Source organism: Anabrus simplex, chromosome 2 (genome assembly GCF_040414725.1).
Source record: "Anabrus simplex isolate iqAnaSimp1 chromosome 2, ASM4041472v1, whole genome shotgun sequence".
In the NCBI taxonomy this organism is placed as follows: domain Eukaryota; kingdom Metazoa; phylum Arthropoda; class Insecta; order Orthoptera; family Tettigoniidae; genus Anabrus; species Anabrus simplex.
The window spans coordinates 1,033,925,846-1,033,946,213 of record NC_090266.1 but is presented as its reverse complement, the minus strand read 5'-3'; the positions used below and the strand labels follow the sequence as shown (position 1 = coordinate 1,033,946,213).

At 36.4% G+C, this 20,368-nt stretch overlaps 1 protein-coding gene across 5 annotated transcripts in view; it reads right to left on the bottom strand.

Moving 5' to 3' along the window:
• Positions 1-20,368, bottom strand: part of CrebB (Cyclic-AMP response element binding protein B) — a 285,479-nt gene that overhangs the window by 130,665 nt on the left and 134,446 nt on the right. For 3 of the 5 annotated variants that reach the window (XM_067141951.2, XM_067141952.2, XM_067141953.2), the window contains exon 5: positions 977-1,069. In XM_067141951.2, the coding sequence (XP_066998052.1) occupies positions 977-1,069 (93 nt within the window). Of the gene's footprint in view, positions 1-976; positions 1,070-13,824; positions 13,999-20,368 lie in introns of all 5 variants that reach the window. The other 2 variants (XM_067141949.2, XM_067141950.2) reach the window with 2 other exon arrangements.

The window sequence follows — 20,368 nt, the reverse complement described above, 5'->3', positions numbered from 1 at the left end:
GAATTGACATGATATTTCTTACAGTTTATGACGAGACTGGTTATATAACAATGCACATAGTAGCATAGTACATGTATTAGGTCAACCTGCCGAAAGTTTGTTTATATTCATGATATTCTAATACAATATATATTTTTAAAATAATTACAAAAAAAACACACACACACAAGGATTTCTCCTAGAATTCCAGCACGATTTCCTGTCCAAACACCCCCCACCCCCACAAAAGTTTAAATAGTAAACTTTTTATAAGGAGCTGCAGAAATTAAATGAGAAAGCACAGTCGTGATGATTGTGTTTTGATTAGAGTGCTTGATGGTACAGTAAAAGATTTTAATATTCTGATAGTGCAGTACCAGTAATCATATTGTTCATAATTCTGATATACACACTGCATTCTATTCAATACAGCACTGATTTTAATTCATTATATATTTGTATTCTGCAAGTAATAATATGAATCGAGCCACTGGATGCTACTGTAAGAGAAAATGGACGTGGGTGCTTTAAATCAACTTAGGTTGATTAGGTTGACTAGATCCCCAGTAAAGTCTATAGGTCAATTAAATAATGAGACAGCATAGCATTGAAATTTCAAGCAGAAAAGCCTATTTGGTAATTGAGGTGATTAAAGACTATATACGTACAAAATATTTATCGTTTGAAAACGGGAAAGCTTGCTTTTTGGAAAATCCTTTAGATAAAATACAACGAATTATTGGATTCCCTTTAGTGCAAAGGTTATACCACAGGAGGAGAGGACAGCAATAAGATAGGGTTTACTTCAGATCTGAGGTCTGAGGTCTATATCTGAGGCATAAAGAGGCAGAAAGGAATGCATTACTTAAGGATAAACAGATGAAAAATGAGGTTTTTCAACATCAAAGCCACATGTGTATATGTTCAGAGAGGGCAGGTTCAACAGAAATGTATATTGCGCCTGGAAGCTAACCGGATAAGCAATGTTTGAACCAACCTGCATGTGTCTGGTACTGAGAAGGAATCGCATGAGATGACAGCTCACTGTCCTCATTAGTGTCACACTCCGATGATGACTCGACTCTACCCGCTGCAAACACACACATATGAACAATTAAAATGTCCCTTCCAAAATGAAACGACTTCCTTGCATGTAAAACTATTTCTTATTAACAATTTCTGCCTACATTACTAGTTCCCAATAAAACATGAGCGAACATGTCCATTTCATGAGAGTTGTGTTAAGGTTACCAGTATTAATTCTTGCTTTCTATAGTGATTTATATAAAATTAACACCAGTACAGATATGAATTCTCCACAAATTAAGTATTAACTTCTTTCTTAAAGCAAAATATGAAATTTCAAAACACTTGATCAATATTACTTTCTTAAATTTGATTCCGAAGACCAAGAAGAACTATTAATTCACTCCTTTAAGAACGTTTTTACTTCATTTAAGAATTGTTACCACATAAAAATGTCTCCATTCTCCACAGAAACTCTTTCACTATTTAAAAAAGAACGGGGAGGAAAAGTACCTTATCCAAAACTCACAATGACATAACTCAATGATATCCAAGATTATAAACTTCACAATATATATTGTAAATGGAAAACTACACAAGGAAAGGAAAGCATCCATCAGCAGAGCTCAGAATCTTAAGATGATCTCTCATATATTATTATTATTATTATTATTATTATTATTATTATTATTATTATTATTATTATTATTATTATTATTATTATAATCATCATTAATAATGTCAACCTTTTTTTTATAGTAACATAATTTAAGGAGGCTTTAGGGCTGAATAGAACGTTGAACACTATTTTATTCTTTGAAATATTAAAATTACAGCTTCTTCAATTTATGACAGTTTCAACAAAAGAAATTATATTAACAAATTAAGAAAAACCAAGTTCCTTCAAGTTTTAATGAGGGATAAGTCTAACACAAAAGATTTCTCACTATATCTTTATCAATGTAATAAAAATTCTGGTCAATGCAAGTGATATTGTCAATACGGAAGGTGGACTGGAAATAATATACATAATATACTACAGTATATACATTTGATGGCTTTCGATTATGAAATGTATTTAAACTCACGTAAGACGAGCTTGCTTGCAAGATGATCTTTTTCACAACTTTTTAAAAACACACGTAAGTCAATGACAACAAAAGAGTAGATTACTTAAAAGCCAAGTTTCTGAACATTGGTAAATTCCAAAGGGCAACTCTAAATATATGTTCACTTGATAGACACCATTATTAATTTATTACTGATTTATTAAATCAATCAATATCTATTATTATTATTATTATTATTATGTCCTTGATTTTTTTTTTTTTTTTTTTGCTAGGGGCTTTACGTCGCACCGACACAGATAGGTCTTATGGCGACGATGGGATAGGAAAGGCCTAGGAGTTGAAAGGAAGCGGCCGTGGCCTGTTCTTGATATTGAAGAGCAGAATAACTACATTCACATGGATAGTGCTGGCGTTCAGTCAGTGCTGAATATGAATAACTACTAAATACATACTCATCTGTGGTATTGTACAAGGGTGAGAATGAATTCTCATCAGGAAATACAGATGTCTCAAAAGTACATTATATATATGTTCCCATATTTTATAATTCTCTGTGTAACTGAATAAGTGCATTCTCAAAAGTTTTAAGATATTTGACAGAGAATTAACAATCCTTAGGGTAACCCTGACGTAGGTCAGATGAAATGACTCGAGACTGCCAGCAGCCATCCTCAGTGTGCTTCTTCCCCAGCTTTTCCACAGTACAACAGGTTATCAGATATCTTATAATATGTACAAATACACAAAACTCAGGATCAAGATGCCCCTAGTTTCTAAATGAAGCAACAACAGCATGGAGATAAAATACTGTAGTTTCTACACAGATTTTCACACTTGATCATCTCAATTACCATCTTGTTCATTGCTATTCGTAATAATGAAAGCATCACTTCTAATTTCTTAAATGTTAACAATTGTACATTTCAGTGAATAAAAAATAAGTCTGCACAAGGGAATATAAAATATTATTTGGTGTTAAAACCCATCAATGGTCATATGCTTTCCAAACTTTCAATCAACTGCAACATATTCCAGGAGAGGGTACGTACAGTATGAATTCTCCTCCAATTATGCCTATATATTTGTGAACTTGAACACAATTCTTCATTAAAACCTTCTTGACTGGATGTACAAGCATTACTTTTCGATAGATGGCTACGGGAAAGCAAGAAACTAAACACTCTGTACTGATGTTTCTGCAACCCATTGAAATTTTACTGAATTCCACTCCATTTTATGCAACTACCTAAAGCCATGCAAAATTTTTAACAGAATCATTCATCAGAGTAGGTACTTCAGTATAAAGGGGGATAAACAAGAAAAGAAGGTCGCGTCTCTTACAGGAATATGCAGGATAATTCCATAAATTTGTCCCACGATACAGACATTTGTGGCTAAGGGAATCAAAATAAAACTTCAGGTCAGCCATGAAGAATTTCAGTTCTGACACAATGTTTAAAATTTGGTGCATCCTGTATTTGAGAGCTGAGGAGGAAGATAGTTCGTATACAACTCTCTGCTATTCTAAATGGGGTTTCCCACTTCAGATACACGTGAATGTGTATTGGTGCTAAATAATGTATACAGGTCATAGCTGCTTACTGCCAATTCGAGCCACAATTACACCACAACAGACGCTACAGTCACATCATCAGAAGATCCACCAGCAACAAGTTACTCATGTATAACGTAGAGCTACACAATTGTTCAAGGCCATGAGAGAAATAAATTATAGAATGTATGAAAGGAAACTGTAACAACAGAAAAATGTATTTTTTTTAAACACAGTAATTTTCGTATTATTCTATTCAATGGTTCAAGTGTCACTATGGAGGAAAAACTGAACAGGATGAATGCACGCAGGAAGTTTCATGTGAAATTCCCACAACATTTTGTAACATGCCATCTATTGGTAATTAAATGCCTACTTTAAGTTATTCAGCCATTTCTACAGGTCAAACATTAGTGACTATTAAATTTGTTCATAAAATATTACAACTGAACATATGTTCAATAAATGATTTGATGAAAAGTCAAAGTCATCTCCAAACAGGTCACAAAAGCTCTCAGAGGACTTCAAGATGAAGAATTCCACAAACCATAACCTCAGTAGCAAGAGGAATAGAGTGGTTAGCTCCATGCTCCACTACCTTTGCCTCCAGGAATTAACCAGGTACTCATTTCTGGTATATACTGAGTGAACCCCAAGGCCATGTGCCTCTCAAGAAGTAGAAGTCTTGTTTCTATTCTTCTTCAACTTCCTAAAAGGGAACAAAAACCCACATTCTTCCAGGTGAACGGAGCAAACCATTACTGACTTGGCTAGGCAGCCCCATGCAGCATAACATTCTTTAAAATGAGCAGCATACTAGAGTGACCAAGGAGAGTCGAATGGACAATATATGAAGTAGAGATGGGGAGATTCTGAACGAGTGATTCAAAATGAACGAATCATTGCACTGAACGACTGAATCATGATTCAGTGAACGAAATGAATCGACTCGTTTGTGAATCGAAATCTGAATCGAGAGATGGCAGCTGCAACACCGCAACTCGTTCCTTGGTTTCTCGTTCGTTCTGATTCATACCGCCAAATTGGGTATCCACCATTTTCTTAATCAATGACAACTTGTGAAAAAGACTCTGTTATTTTGTATTTAACCTGAACTAAAAGTCTGGTCCACAAGTCAAATACACCTAACCTAACCTTACAGGAAAATTTTCTTTTTTAATAAGAAATTATCACGTAGTTTCAAGTCACTTCTCAGAACTTTTAATATACACTCAACTTCCAGCTCGTTGCGAAATGTTAGGTTAAGTTTACTTTAAGGTTCCCGTTCACGTTCTTGTTCTTGTTCTCGTGAACTAACGTGTGAAACATGGCCACAAAAATGTTCATATCTACTATAAATTTCAAATTCGATTCTCGTATAGTTTTGAATGGTAGCTACTTAAAATTGGAAACGATTAGTCAGACAGTTGTGTGGCATTTTTCAACTGTAAACTCTAAAATGAATATTACTCTTGTTAAAATGCTATCAATTATTATTATTATACCTTGTCATTTCACTTCTTGTAACCTGTAAAGATGTAAAGCAGTAGCAGTTATACAGAACATAACGGAACGGTTCATCTGAGTCCATGGTTTCGCTTTCGGCTCTCCGTCACGTGGTATTGGAATGAACAAATTAAATGTACGAATCATTTTAGTGAATCGGTTCTTGTAAAAGAATCAGATTCCTCATCTCTAATTATGGAGATATCGTAATTCTGTTCTCATAGAAATGTTCAAAATAAGTTTCTCTGAGTAATTATTAGGTTTTGGAAGTTTGTCACCTAAGGAAATATAAAATACGCAAGCAAATATGCCCTGAAAACTAGTCAAATATGACCTTAAAATAAAGTATTAGTATGCTTTTTGGTATCTGTTGGCATAGTTTGTAAAGCATCACGTTCTCAGAATCACATCTTCTAAACCTGCTATCTATCTGTTTTGGAAAAACGAAAGAAAAATACATCTAGCACACTATTTTGAAATCCTTTGTTTGAAACTGGATACAGATAACATGTACCTCGTTAAAAACGATGCCTCAATTTAAATTAAAAGCTCAAAATATAACCAAATATCACGTCACTAAAATGAATAAAATATGACCAAAATAGTAAAAATGGACAAAATATGTATTTATATGCAACATAAATTTGCTTTAAATGGGGTCAGAGACCCATCATTCACAGTTATTTTTCAGATTTCAGGTAAAATGAGCTCAGGAAAGAAATATCACTTTTCCTTAACATCCGAAACTTAGTGATTGTTATCCAAGGTAAGTGCAGAGACATAATGCAATCATGTGTAATAAGTCCGCACTCATACATTACCTACTGAACATCCTTTTAAGAACAAGAGAAAAGGGTCTCCAAAAGTCATAAATGAGGCAAATAGGATAACAGCAGTTATTATTTGCCTGAAATATTAAGTAGTTTTAGGCACCTAAAAGTAAAGCAAAGCCAAGCCATCTCTGTCCAGGCAGCACTCAAGATGAATCAAAGTATCTCAAGTATTTTCGTTTTTCTTTTCATACTTGGTCGCTTCCATGAGTGAAGCCTCTGTGGCTCAGGTGGCAGTGCACCAGCTTCTCACCGCTGGGTTCCGTGGTTCAAATCCCGGTCACTCCATGTGAGATTTGTGCTGGACAAAGTGAAGGTGGGACAGGTTTTTCTCCAGGTACTCCAGTTTTCCCTGTCACCTTTCATTCCAACAACACTCTCCAATATCATATCATTTCATTTCATCTGTCGGCCATTAATCATTGCCCCAGAGGAGTGCGACAGCCTTTGGCAACCGGCACAATCCCTATCCTCGCCGTTAGATGGGGGCTTCATTCATTCTATTCCTGACCCGGTCAAATGACTGGAAACGGGTTGAGATTTTCATTTTTCCCTTCCATGAGTAAATTTAGAATTCAGTATCATTTCGGTTATTCACTGTAGGAGAACTTTAGTCTTTTGAATAAATAAACTCATGTTTTACTTATTGGCTGTAAGAATTGCAATGAAGAATTGAAATACAATACAGACAGGACAAATAAATCATCTCCTAGAACAGTCTATTAATCAAGATATGATATATGCAAATCAGATAATGCAGGGGATGAATGAGGCATTATTGGACTGCAAGAGTAAAACTTATTCTTCATGGTTTATGAAATAATTGTGTTAAAACCCATCAATGCTCATATTCTCAAACTACAAAATATTGGTGCTTTGAGTATCAGGGCACTTAACATCTCTAACTTCTTGAAGAATGCTGTGCTTTACATTCTTTGCTTAACAAGGACAGCAGTTTTTTTTCCCCCTAAAGATGCTGGATATAAGATCTGTCTATAGTTTATCTCCAAATGCTCCAGATAATACAATTAATATTATATTTTCCATAGATTAACATCCAATATCACCTATTACTACTATAATGATAATTATCATCGTCTGGCTTCAGTAACAGAGTTGCAAACCTGAAGTGGTGCCATCTACGTGGCCTGCTGACCAATTCTGACATTCTGTCTGTGCTACTATGTAGCAACGAAACATGGAGAGCCAGGATTTTGACCACCATTCAAAAATCAACTACCTCAGTCATGATAGAACCTGTGAACTTGGGATTGTGAGTTAGGCACTCGCCTACTAATCCACCGAGACAGCAAGCTGTTACTGCTGTAATCGCAGAACATCATTCAATATGCACAGAGGAATGTCATAAAATACAGTTTTTGATTAAAATTGCTCTCTCTAATCAACAAGAGCACCATTTTTTCACTGTTCCTTGTACCTCGAAGACTAAAGTCCTTTCATGTAGAAGTAACATAGGTCCATTCCACCCTGCAATTCCAGAAATTAATCTGTGTGAAAGAACAGGACATGTGCACTTCACCTGAAAGCCCGAACTAAGCAAGTTACAACAGTTGAATCATGACAGATCTCAGCACACACATACTGTCATTCTGCAACATTCAAATACTGGGCATTCACTTAGTAAGTTTGTAGACTGCAGGGTCCCCTCTTGCAAATTATCCCTCCCATTCAACACAGTGACCAGCTGACAGAACGCACACCATTGCCAAAGGGAACCTACCAACTTAAGTAATCAAATTTACTTTACAGAAGACAGTGGAAGTAATTAGACACATTGCAATATCCGCTTTAGCACAAGGTAGGAAGAATTACTACAGAAGAGCTCAGAATGTGTACAAGTGTTGAGAGTTTTGATTAGGTGAACAAGGCTGCTGAATAAACATACTACATGAAAGCTATGAATGTGTTTAAATATAGTTATGGCTAGAGAATTCATCATTTGACAATTCAAGTGCAACTAAAGCCTAACAGAATGACAAACACCACTTAGACTACAAATCATACTACCATATAATCCCATGATCTACAAATGCTTATCAGACAGATATATAAATTTCCAAGAAATTTAAAATATATTAAAGAAGGCATTCTTTACGACTGGCCCTTGGGAAAAATGGCTTGTCTTTTAGCATGTTAGGGTATATGCTCCCCCATACCTGAGACATGCTACTTCGTAGAAAAACTGTCAATCATAACTCTTCAAATCAATCTTCTGGAAGAGTTTTTGTATGTGAGCTTGTTACATGAGAGAGAGAATGTGTATGCGCATGTGAGAAATCTACTTTTAATCAAAATTATTTTTTAATTAAGTTTTACAAACAGGATTTTACCTTCCAATTGCACCATAGCAGTAACCTGGATGAGGTATATAGACAATATCCTAACTATATCTTCACTGTGTCTACATAATGAACCATAAAATTTCCTCAGTACATCAGCCCCCATAAAAGGTCATCATCATTCAGATTCTACTTTTGCATTAAACTGAAGCTGAGCGAGTGAATGAATGGTTAAATGATGCAGGTTCCTGTAGTCAGTTTGTGAACAAAAGGCAATGGTTCTATGGTCCAATACAGAGTGGTAAAAGTCAGAATTCCAAAGTTATACTGAACCATTGACCTCAATGTTCGGCCCTTAAAAATAACTGCTGCCACCACCACCACCACCACCACTACCTTACAGATTATGAGCAAGAACCTCTGACTGAAGTCCCCCTTATGCTTCAGACAACTAGGACTATGTAATCCCCTGGTGGAGTCTAAACAGTTAAGAGTTAAGATCTTGCAAGGACTGCTTCGTAGACACTCACCAAAGCACACTTGCAATGTTTTGATCTGGAATTCAATGATACAGCATCAATGTGTCAACACGACTATTAGTGGAAATAAAATATAGGTACCGGGTTGTGTTAGAAAACAATGCGACTGGATATGTTTGGAAATTGAAAAATTTGAGTTAGGTGAGAGAAAAAAAAAGCAAGTATGAGATATAGTTTTAAACAGGAATCAAGAGAAGTAGTGCAGAGTGGGATAGATTATTCATCAGGAAAACCCTAGCATGCAACACAGGTTTCAATAGGCACATAGCTGATCCAGTGATGTGGATAAATTTAAAGGGTAGAAGATTTAAAACTAGGACTGCCTGAGTGCATCCATCATATCAAGGAGCAGATGAAGATGAGGTACTGTTCAGTGTTAATGGATGATTTCAATGCAAGGACTGGTTATAGAACAGAAGGGTACAGAGAAGGTAACAAGTTCATCATTAACCCGTTCACTCTGGTTGACTGCTATAGCAGTCGGAAGGGAGCTGTGTCGTGCAACAGGTGGACTGCTGTAGCAGTCATGCTGGAGCCGTGCCTCATAGCCGGTCGACTGCTGTAGAAGTCTTGTGTTTTTCGGCTGTTTTCCAAATCACTACGACAGACTGCTGTGGAAGTTCGGCCTTGGAGGTCTCTCGAGGCTGTCTTGGGAGTCCATAGTTACGGCTGTGATCACCAGATGACAGGAGTAACCAGTTTCAGAGACGAAAGCAATGTGTCTCGTATGCTACTCACTTCGCGCCTAGTTGATCCCCTGTGATGACGTGCTTTTGCTTTTTGACTCACCTTTCAACTGCTTTGAAATTGTGAAAGGTGTGATGACATAGGAAAGATATACTGTGGAGGAGGCTCCTGCCCTCATACTGGATAATGACTTTGAAGAAGATGACTGTGATAGTGATCAGACATCTCATTATGGTGATGGAACGACTTCAATCACACCTTCTACTTCATGTTTTCTACTTCAGTTACCGCTTTGTCGCCTAAAAGGTTGGTGTACTTCGATGATTCGACTGAAGATGAAGATAGTGAGGATGAATATAAGGTGTCTGAACCACTGAGCAGAAAACTAATCGGAAAAAGTAGAACCTGAATCCGAACAAACGCAAATTCGATGCAGCTAATTCTGGATTGAAAAGTTTAGTGGGCAATGCTAGCATGATAAGTTTCTTTCAGCTGTTTTTTAACTCGAGTATCATAACTCTTCTGTGCAAGGAGAATGAAAAGCATTTCACCGAACATGCATTACAAATAAAATACTTTTAAACTCTGCCTGTCCTCCACTCAAGTCACGTCATGAGCCGACTGCGGACTGGACAGCGGAGCGAGACAAGTATCCCATAAAGCGGGCTCGGTGAACCACCCGCTGCTCGCATCCAGAGGGTCACGCCACCATACTCCCTATGCCGGAGTGAAAGGATTAAGGATGTCCTTCAACCATATCCGACACTTCCAACATCTGCATAACATATCCTAAATCCATCCAATATCAAAGTTAAGCTGGAAAGACAGCAATGTAGGATAATTTTATTAGCGATCTACCTCCTTTTTACAAAATACTCCTGAAATCTTATAAAATACCATTAATCACAACTACAAATTCACTGCATTGGCTCAGTTATACCTTGATACAATTTCTACTATCATGCTGCCACTCTGAGATTATATAGTACATGCTATTCTCTTATGATCAAGGTTAAAGAATCAAATCCAACCGCTAGAAATTTTTACCACTGGAATTTTTGCCCGGGAAAGGGATTTCTATACTAGTAAGAGATGAACCATTGTAAATACATTCTTCATGCATGAGGGAGGCTACACCTGAGAGGATACAGGTACCAGATTCATAATCATTGAATTTAGGAAACCTGTAAGGAAAATATGTATGTCTACCTGTTAGTCCTGTTTCCTAATACGGGGTCGGGAATGATGTAAGATGAAATTTAAGGCATGTTTTAATGGCCTGATGCCAACTTTAGTTTGGAGCTAATGAAGATTAAATGAATGAGGGTGAATGAAACTGGGTAAGGAGGTGGAAGGAATGAGCTGTGGCCTATGAATAGGAACTGTTCGAGCATTTGCCTGGAAGTGAAAATGGAAAACCACAGGAAACCATTCTCAGGACAGCCGACAGTGGGGTTCAAACGTATTCATTTCCCATATGCAGAGCTTTGCTCTACAGCCACTCTGTTCGGTAAACCTTTCAGGAAACTTAATTAAAAAATTGAGATTTTTCATCTGTTTAACTTATGGCTTATTATGATTCATAATAATGATGTTATTGCTTTTTACGTCCCACTAACTACTTTTGACGGTTTTTAAAGATGCCAGGGTAGCGGAATTTTGTCACGCTGGAACTGTTTTACATGCCAGTGAATCTACCGACATAAGGCTGATGCATTTGAGCACCTTATAATACCACCAGACTGAGCCAGGATCAAACCTGCTAAGTTGAAGTCAGAAGGCCAGCACCCTAAACGTTTGAGCCACTCAGCCCAACTTGTTATGATTCCTAACAGATCTGAACATGTGTGCCAATTAGAAACTCTGTTCAGTTACTAACAAAATTAGGGTAGGAGTGGGGACACCACTTCCTGCCCTATATGCAGCTGTAAGTAATGTAGTTTTATTTCTTATACTTGTTCAAACCATATCTTCAAGGTATATTTAAGACCAAGTAATTTTGTTGTTTTGTCCTTTAAAGTAACGATCATCAACTTCACCACTATACAAAATATTCAGTCACAGATGTGCAATGTGATGCCCAAAATGGGTCAAAGATATCTCAACAGAACTTCCAGTGCATGCAGACCCTCCACTGCAATAGTCTTGTTTCTGATGTATAAATCAACACAAAAGGATTTAATTTTACAAGCTTTGGACAACATGGTCATCAGCATTATGCAGTTATACATGAGAAAAATCCAGTCTTCTAATTCGTATTACAGTGATTTCATTTTTAAAAATCTTTTTATTTCTTTGCTAGATATCCCACTAACTCACAGGTTTTTTGGCAATAAATTACAGTGATGTCTCTTTACACGTGTATTTAAAGCCAGAAATGGGAAGAAGCTGCATTAGTGCCTCAGAAAAGCACTATAGAAGGTACTATCTTAAAATGTCAAAACAAACAAGTATCATATGTATAATGAAGACTAATCAAGACAGAACTTAAAATTCGATCCTTAACAGGTCTACAAATAATGGTCAACACCTTGAACATACTGAGCTATTTTGGGTAGCTGATTCATCAGTCAGCACTCCATCCACAAGTTTTCTTCATATTTATACAATCAAGGTTTCTTCATATTTACCACCAATGAACCAAAGTCTTGGCGTGTGTGAGTGCAGAAATATTTCATGAAGAAACCATCATCCATGTAGCTGCATGCATATAAATCAACCGATGTCCTTAACTGTGACAACCATACTCCAGACTATGCCCTCATTCACAATTTCTGATCACCCATTTCCACAGCAGAACAGTCAAGTCTGCTAGGGGTTAGAACTAGAAAGATGCAGCATTCATAGGTCCGTGGTTCGGACCTTAACATTGACAGCAACTACCCTGGGAGTGGCTTTATCCAAGTTATCTCCACACTACTCCAAGAGAATGATTGAATAGTAGCTATTTCAATTTCAGGAGTGTCTACCCCAATCCTTATAACATTTCCACACAGGAATGACCTTGTAATTAACATAAATTCGGACAATGTACACTCTCAGAAGTACATGGGGCTCATGATTAAAAAAATGTGAGTGCAGAAATATTTCATGAAGAAACCATCATCCATGTAGCTGCATGCATATAAATCAACCGATGTTCTTAACTGCGATAACCATACTCCAGACTATGCCTTCATTCACAATTTCTGATCATGCACTTTCACAGCAGAACAGTCAAGTCTGCTAGGTGTTAGAACTAGAAAGATGGTGATCGATAGTAAATTAATTATACCATTTAGTTCTAGTGCAGAGAACACACATCGAAGTCCGATGCCAGCAAGAATGTCAATATGGTCTATTACACCATCTTTGACTTCAGGTATTGGGCCATTGTAATTAGCAATGATCATCTGATATAGCTTTCAACCTAGATTCTCTCTACATGCTGTTGATAGCATTTCTGAGTTCATAAGCAATGCAATAATCAATCGCATTTCTGAGTTCATAAGCAATGCAATAATCAATCTTTTACCAATCCTTTCTCAATGACATTACCTTGATACAAAGATTTCACACCTGTAGCTCTTGGTTGAACCGTGTCATACTGCTCTTGTGCACCTATGAATATCTTCAATGATTGGGATCACAAGCTTATGGCTTAGGCAAGAATTACATGGGGCTCATGATAAAAAAAATTTGAGTGTAGAAATCTTTCATGAAGAAACCATCATCCATCAGCTTGGGGTCTGAAATTATTGCTGCGAATGAATGGGCACTTATACTGTAATTTACACTTTTTTTTGTGCTGCCTTTTATAAATGCTGCAATCAATAGGAATTTTCCTCTGCTCATACAATACACAGGAGTCGATGAAGCTATTATACAATGTTACCACCAAATTTGAAATCTTCTGTGATAATTTTATCTAGTCCAGTAACCTTTCCATCTTCTCATATGTTTGATGGTCAAGTCAATCCTCTTCATTAGATGATCCATTTTAACATACAAGGGTCAAACCTGGTGATAGCCCGAGATGTTCTAGGTCCACATCTAGCATGGTAGGAGGAGAACAGCTGAACAGGGTTTCAAAATGTAGTTCAAGAGAACTGCGGTAAAGTCTTTTGCATATTTAGCAGCAGTATTAAAGGTATAGAAAATAGTTCTGGTACTTACACTCAGAAACTAATTCTATCTGATGCTACAGTACTAATTCCATCTGATGCTACAGTACTCCAGAAAACCTCCCCATCATTTTCTAGCATTTTTCCCTTATTTGCTTATACAGTTCTTACTCTGCTGTTGGATTAGTTACCTTCGCCATGCTACGCTGCAGGATAAGGTCAATGATCTCACCAGTAATCCTCTTTTGGTGTTCACGCTTCTCCGTTCCTGGACATATGGCTGCCACTGCCTCCTTGACAGTTTCTCTTTTCACTGTCCAGTGTCCATCAACATCTTCAGTAAGCTGGAGTGCCTTGAAATGGTTCTGAAGCTTGGGGTCTGAAATTATTCCTGCAACAGTGGAGACTACAGGGGATTAAGCTGAAGATCCCCATTATGCTCTTTTACATCTGATTTAAAAAAGTGATGACCCTAGCAGTACATATGGAACCACACTTAGATGTTATTCAGAAGTTCCGTAGATTTGAGAAATAAAATGTTTGATTCGCAAGCATTAAAAGTATATTTCTATGTAACTATGTCTTACCAAGGAATGATGGTTAGAGCATGATTTTATGAGCTATTTCATTGTATTTACTTCACACTTTCAGGGAAAACTATAAAATTCAATTTCAAACACTTTTGTGGCACTTTACAATTCCAGATTTTAAAAAGTTAAATGACGGTTGCAGAAGAGATTCCATATTCAATGTAAATGAACTCTATCTCATATTCCCGTATAGCATCACTAACCATTTTACATATACTTGCTGTTAGTTTACGCCAGTGCATTTGTTTTGAGAAAGTTACTTTCTGCTAAGAATACTTCTTTTCCCCAGGTACGTGAAATATATGCCTTTCAGATTTCAAAACAATAAAAATGATTAATCCTCTATTAAACTGAAAACATTTCTTTACTTTGCACACACTAAAAACAGCCCATTTGGAAATCTAAATTCACACAAACTTCACTCATTTATCATTGTTCACCTCTCCTTTTACAATGACAATTAATACTGCTTAGTATACTAACTGATGGTCAAAGTCAAACCTCCTGAATGATAAATAGCAAGAAGCCAGTGATTAAGTAAATCTTCTATCATGACCCTGAGATCCAAAGTAAAGTACAATATGGACTCAAAAAATCCAATATCTTCTCATAGTCTGTCCTAAGTTACATTTCAGAATACACTCGCACTTAGGCCAGAATGTGTTAAAGGTAAATACATCACGTATATAACATAATGAACAGACAAACTTGTTACCTACATTACTGACTCCCCATCTGGTAATCATAGAAAACCATACTTATATAATGCATGGGTACAAATAAAATTCTATTTATAAATTAAAGGCTTCAACACTGACATCTGTTCTATAGTGATGACAAAATTTAATGGTAAATTAATTACCTTGTTGGAGTGCTCTCAACCATTTGGGAACAGCCATCCTCAGCAACTGACCCCCAGTACAGAACACTTAAGGAGACACTCCGGAGATAAAAATATATTTTTACCTAATGTATGGATTTTCACGAAACTTTGTGGGAATGTCACCAATATAAAAGTAGAGATATCACGAACATTTCTTTCATATACAATTAATAGATTTTCCAAAATAAATTTTTGTTTCAGAAAGTTTTCATTCCACTTTGTTCATGAAATTTCATTAACACATTAATGTAAATTCGTAACTAGGTAGATAATACTTCAGGTATAATAAAATATGTAAAGTATTGACAAGGCGGGAAAGTGTTCTATAGAAATTTAATATAAGTCAATACGGACAGGATTAACCAACATGGTTAAAATAATCAATTCGATTTTTCTGTACATAATTTATAGAAGGAGATATATCATACTAAAGTTTGTGTAACATTTACATTCTAAAATTTTGGACTTAAAAATCCCTACTACTCGAAAAAATTCTGCAATCAAAAATTTCATATGCCGGTTTCTTGATATAGCTTTGATACATATACCATACAAATTTTGTTACATTTGGCAGAATATTATGGGAGAAAAATGGGACTTAAATGTAAAATTACAATTGGCAAACAAAGCATTATTACAGTGATAAATTGTCTGAATTCAGCGGAATAACTTTGTGACAAGGAAAAAGAAACTCTATCCTTTCAATTTCAGTCATTTAAAAAAATTCACCAAACTGACCAAAATATCAATTTTTATCTCCGGAGTGAAATGAAATGGCATATGGCTTTTAGTACCCGGAGTGTCCGAGGAAATGTTCGGCTCGCCAGGTGCAGCTCCTTCGATTTGACACCCGTAGGCAACCTATGAACTGTGATGAGGATGAAATGATGATGAAGACAACACGTACACCCAGCCCCCGTGCCTGAGAAATTAATCAATGATGGTTAAAATTCCCAACCCTGCCGGGAATCGAACCTGGGAACCCTGTGGCCAAGGACCAACGACAGTAGAGGATATGCAACATCATATTACTGCGGCGTGTGCGGCAATATCTGTAGAAACACTGCAGACCGTGCAACACTCTCTTGTTACCTGATTCCAAAAGTGTATTGATGCAAACGGAGGGCACTTCGAACATCTGTTGAAGTGACGCGGTTTCATTGGACAAGACGCTACTGGTGATTTGTGGGTGCATTTTCAATGCCAGATGTACTGCACAACAATGAAGTTTCTAAGGGCTATAGGCCACTAGTAAATGTGTTTAGAAAAGTGGAACCAAGTGTGTTATCACTAGTTGTAGCTCTAGTTGTCATTTTGCTAGAATAAACATACATGTTCCATTTAAGAAAGCGCAACTTGGAGTTGGAGGCGTTATTTGTTTGCCTTTGTGGATTGTGCGTGCCTTCTCATTGTATGAGCCCCTGACATGGGTACGTTCCTGGCCAATTGGAATTTTCATATTTTGTTTCATTTCGGAGATATTTGGGGTCGCGGAGTTGGGTGGGACATCCTGTATATAAAAGAACATGTCCTGACTGATTCATCATCGCTGAGCCAAAACTACTGGACATAAAGAAATGGAATTTTGAGGATACATTTATATTACAATGTAGGTGCTCGCACAGAGATGATTTTGGGATATTCCGTCGCTAAGGGGGTGAATTTTTAAAATGAGTGTACCTGTATCTCAAAAACTTTAAAAGTTTACGTGTGTAAAAATTGGTATTTGGAATCTCCTTTAAAAATAAAGAAATACATATTTTTTAGTTTTTGGAAAATCCCACTAGGAGGGATGAAAAATGATGAAAAATGGTTGAATGCCTTTAATGACGATACTTATCTCTCAGAAACTGAAGATATTACAGACCTGAAAATTGGTATTTGGGATGTCCTTTAAAAATAAAGAAACACATATTTTTTGTTTTTGGAAAATCCAATTAATGGGGGTTAAACAGGAGTGTCAAATTGGGGTGAATTTTTAGAAAGAATATATCTAAAATATATCTCTGAAACGTAAAATGTTACAGACGTAAGAATTGGTATTGGGAATCTCCTGCAAAAGTAAAGAAACACAGGTGATTTGCTTTTGGAAACTCCACTTAAGGGGAGCTAAAAGGGGGTGAAATTTTAAAATGAGCATTTCTATAGTACATCTCAAAAACTTAACATGTTACAGAAGTGAAATATGGCATTTCTATCTCTATTAAAAATAAAGAAACGTGTATTTTTTGTTTTCGGAAAAAACACATGAGGGGGTAAAAGTGACTGAAAATTGGGTCGAATGCTTTTAATTAGGATACTGATATCTCAAAAACTGCAGATGTTACAGTTATGAAATTTGGTATATGGAATCTCTTTTTAAGAAAAGAAATACAAATTTTTTTGTTTCGGAAATCAACTTAAATTGATTAGTTGAATTATTTGTATGAAGATCCTATTATCTCAAAAACGAAAGATTTTGCAGGCGTGAAAATTCCTATTTGGAATCTCCTTTAAAAGTAAAGAAACACATTTTCGGAAAATGCAGTGAAAGGGAAGGGAGGTGAAAGAGTCAAAAAATTAATTGAATTGATTGTATGAGGATACTTACATCTAATAAAAACTAATGTTGTTACAGACGTGAAAACTGGCATTTGGATCTCCTTTAAAAACAAAGAAAAACGCGTTTTGGGGGGAAATCATGTTGTGGGGGGGCGGGGGTGAAAAGGAGTTGAATTCCTTTTATGAGGGCACATATCTCAAAAACTGAAGAGATTAGAGTCGTGATAATTGGTATTGAGAAGATCCTTTACTATTAAAGAAACAAGTATTTTTTGCCGGAAAATTCACTTAAGGGTGAGTGTGAAAGGAAGTGAAAAAAAGTTAATTCTTTTTATGGGGATACTTATATCTCAAAACTGAAGGTAACAGATGTGAATATTGGTATTTGGAATCTCCTTTCAACATAAAGAAACACACCTTCTTTTTGGCGGGGGGGGAATCAATTTAACGGCGGTGGGGTGAAAAAGGAGTTGAGACCAATTGATTTTACTGTTCATAATGTAATGTTTCTGATCATAAACTGATCATTTCTAATCTTTCCTGGGTTCATTTTCAAGAGCCATCTTTTCCTTTGAAGAACTTAAAAGTCAGATTACAGTAGATTCTCCTGGCATATAAATTTAAATTTAAACACATTTGAAATAAACGATATGAATGATACAGACTGTGCAATTGTTCACCTCTATAATACGGTCAATAATGCACGGAAGTATATCATTCGTATTGCCAGAAATCCCGTACACTTGCCTACGCATGACAATGGTGCTGGTCACATTGTCAGCAATGACAATGACAGCAGATGTAATTTACTGCCAAGTAGCAGTTTTTGCATCTTGCTGCGGGGTCCAGAATATCAATAATAATAATAACCTAAATTCAACTAATATCACCCACCCTAATGATGATGATGATGATGACAATAATAATAATAATAATAATAATAATAATAATGATAATAATAATAATGTTCTGGACCGTCGTCAATGACATTTTGGGGATACATTCATATTAAAATGTAGGTGCTCGCTAAGGGAGGATTTTTGGATATTGTTTGGATATTGTAAAATGATGATATATATCCCAAAAACTTAAAAGTTTACAGATGGAAAAATTGGTATTTGGAATCTTTTTTTGTTTTTGGAAAATCCCGTTAAGGGGGGTGAAAAAATGGGGAAAAGGGGTTGAACACCTTTTATGAGGAGACATATCTCCAAACTGAAAATTGAAATCTGGAATTTCCTTTGAAAATAAAGAAACAGGTATTTTTGTGTTTTGGGATAATCAGATGAATAGGGGGTGACCAGGAGTGACAAACGGAGTGAATTTTTAAAAAGACTATATGTGCAAATTATCTCAGACACGTAACATATTACAGATTTGAAAACTGGTATTTGGAATTTCCTGTAAAAGTAAAGAGACAAATACTTTTTTTCGGAAAATCCACTTAAGGGGAACTGAAAAAGGGGTGAATTTTTAAAATTAGTGTTTCTACAGTATATCTCAAAAACTTAACATGTTGCAGACGTGAAAATTGGTATTTGGAATCTCCTTTTAAAATAAAGGAACATGCATTTGGTGGGGGAATCAACTTGCTAGGGGGGGGGGGGGGAGAGAGAGATGAAAACAGAGATAAATTCCTTTTACGAGGATACATACATCTCAAAAACTGGAGATGTTACAGTCGTGATAATTGGTATTTGGAAGCTCTTTTAAAGAAATGGGTACTGTTTGTTTTTGGAAAATTCACTTGAGTGGGGAGTGTGAAAGGAAGTAAAAAAATTGAATTCTTTTTCAGGAGAAACTTATATCTCAAAACTGAAGGTTACAGACGTGGAAATAGGTATTTGGAATCTCCTTAAAAAAATAAACAAACATGCATTTTTGGGGAGGGGGAATCAACTTAATGGGTAGGAAGGGGGGGTGGGGGTGAAAAAGGAGTTGAATTACTTTTATGAGTATACTTATATCTCAAAAACTGAAGATGTTACAGACGTGGAAATTAGTATTTGGAATCTCCTTTAAAAATAATCACTTGAGAGAAGACTGTTTCTCACATGTACAGTTCTATGTTGCATGGTCGTTTAGCCCCAAAAGGTAATACCACAAACATGGTTTACAAAGAATTACTGGGGTAAATGAAACTCAATTTTTGGGCGAGTTTTTATACTTAAGGAATTTTCAGATAATGTCTTAATACAATGCCGAGGAGTGATTACTTTGATCAAATTACGAAATCCACGTGAGTGAAGCTGCGGGTAATTGCTAGTTGAGTCATATAGCTCCACTTTTATTACATCATTATTTACTTTAATATTAGGATCGTCCTGCTACCTGCTACCGTATGTGATAGTAGACGGTACTACCTGAGATTGTCTGGCCGAGGATCAAGCGGCCATTACCAAACTTGGCATCCAAATGGGGGACCAACGGCTACGGGTGAAGGAGTCCTCCATTTGGAGGCCAGGTGAAATGATTGTGTAGTAGGAAATGAAACATAAATTCACCAGAAAGAACATGGTCAATGCCATAGATGGCGGAAGAGGACCCCAGTCCCAACGGCAGATAAAAAGAGGAATTTCTCCTGTCAGCAATGTCTGTACTTCAGTGAAGTGGTTGCAAAAGGCCATTTGTAGTCCTGAGGAAAGACCTAAAGTTACCCCTAGCAGTACGTATAAAATGCCTCTGGGTGTGGCGGCCCCACCGTAAAAATAGCCTATGCATGTTATGGTACTTCTAAACTTGCCTCGGAAAAGGTTAGAGCA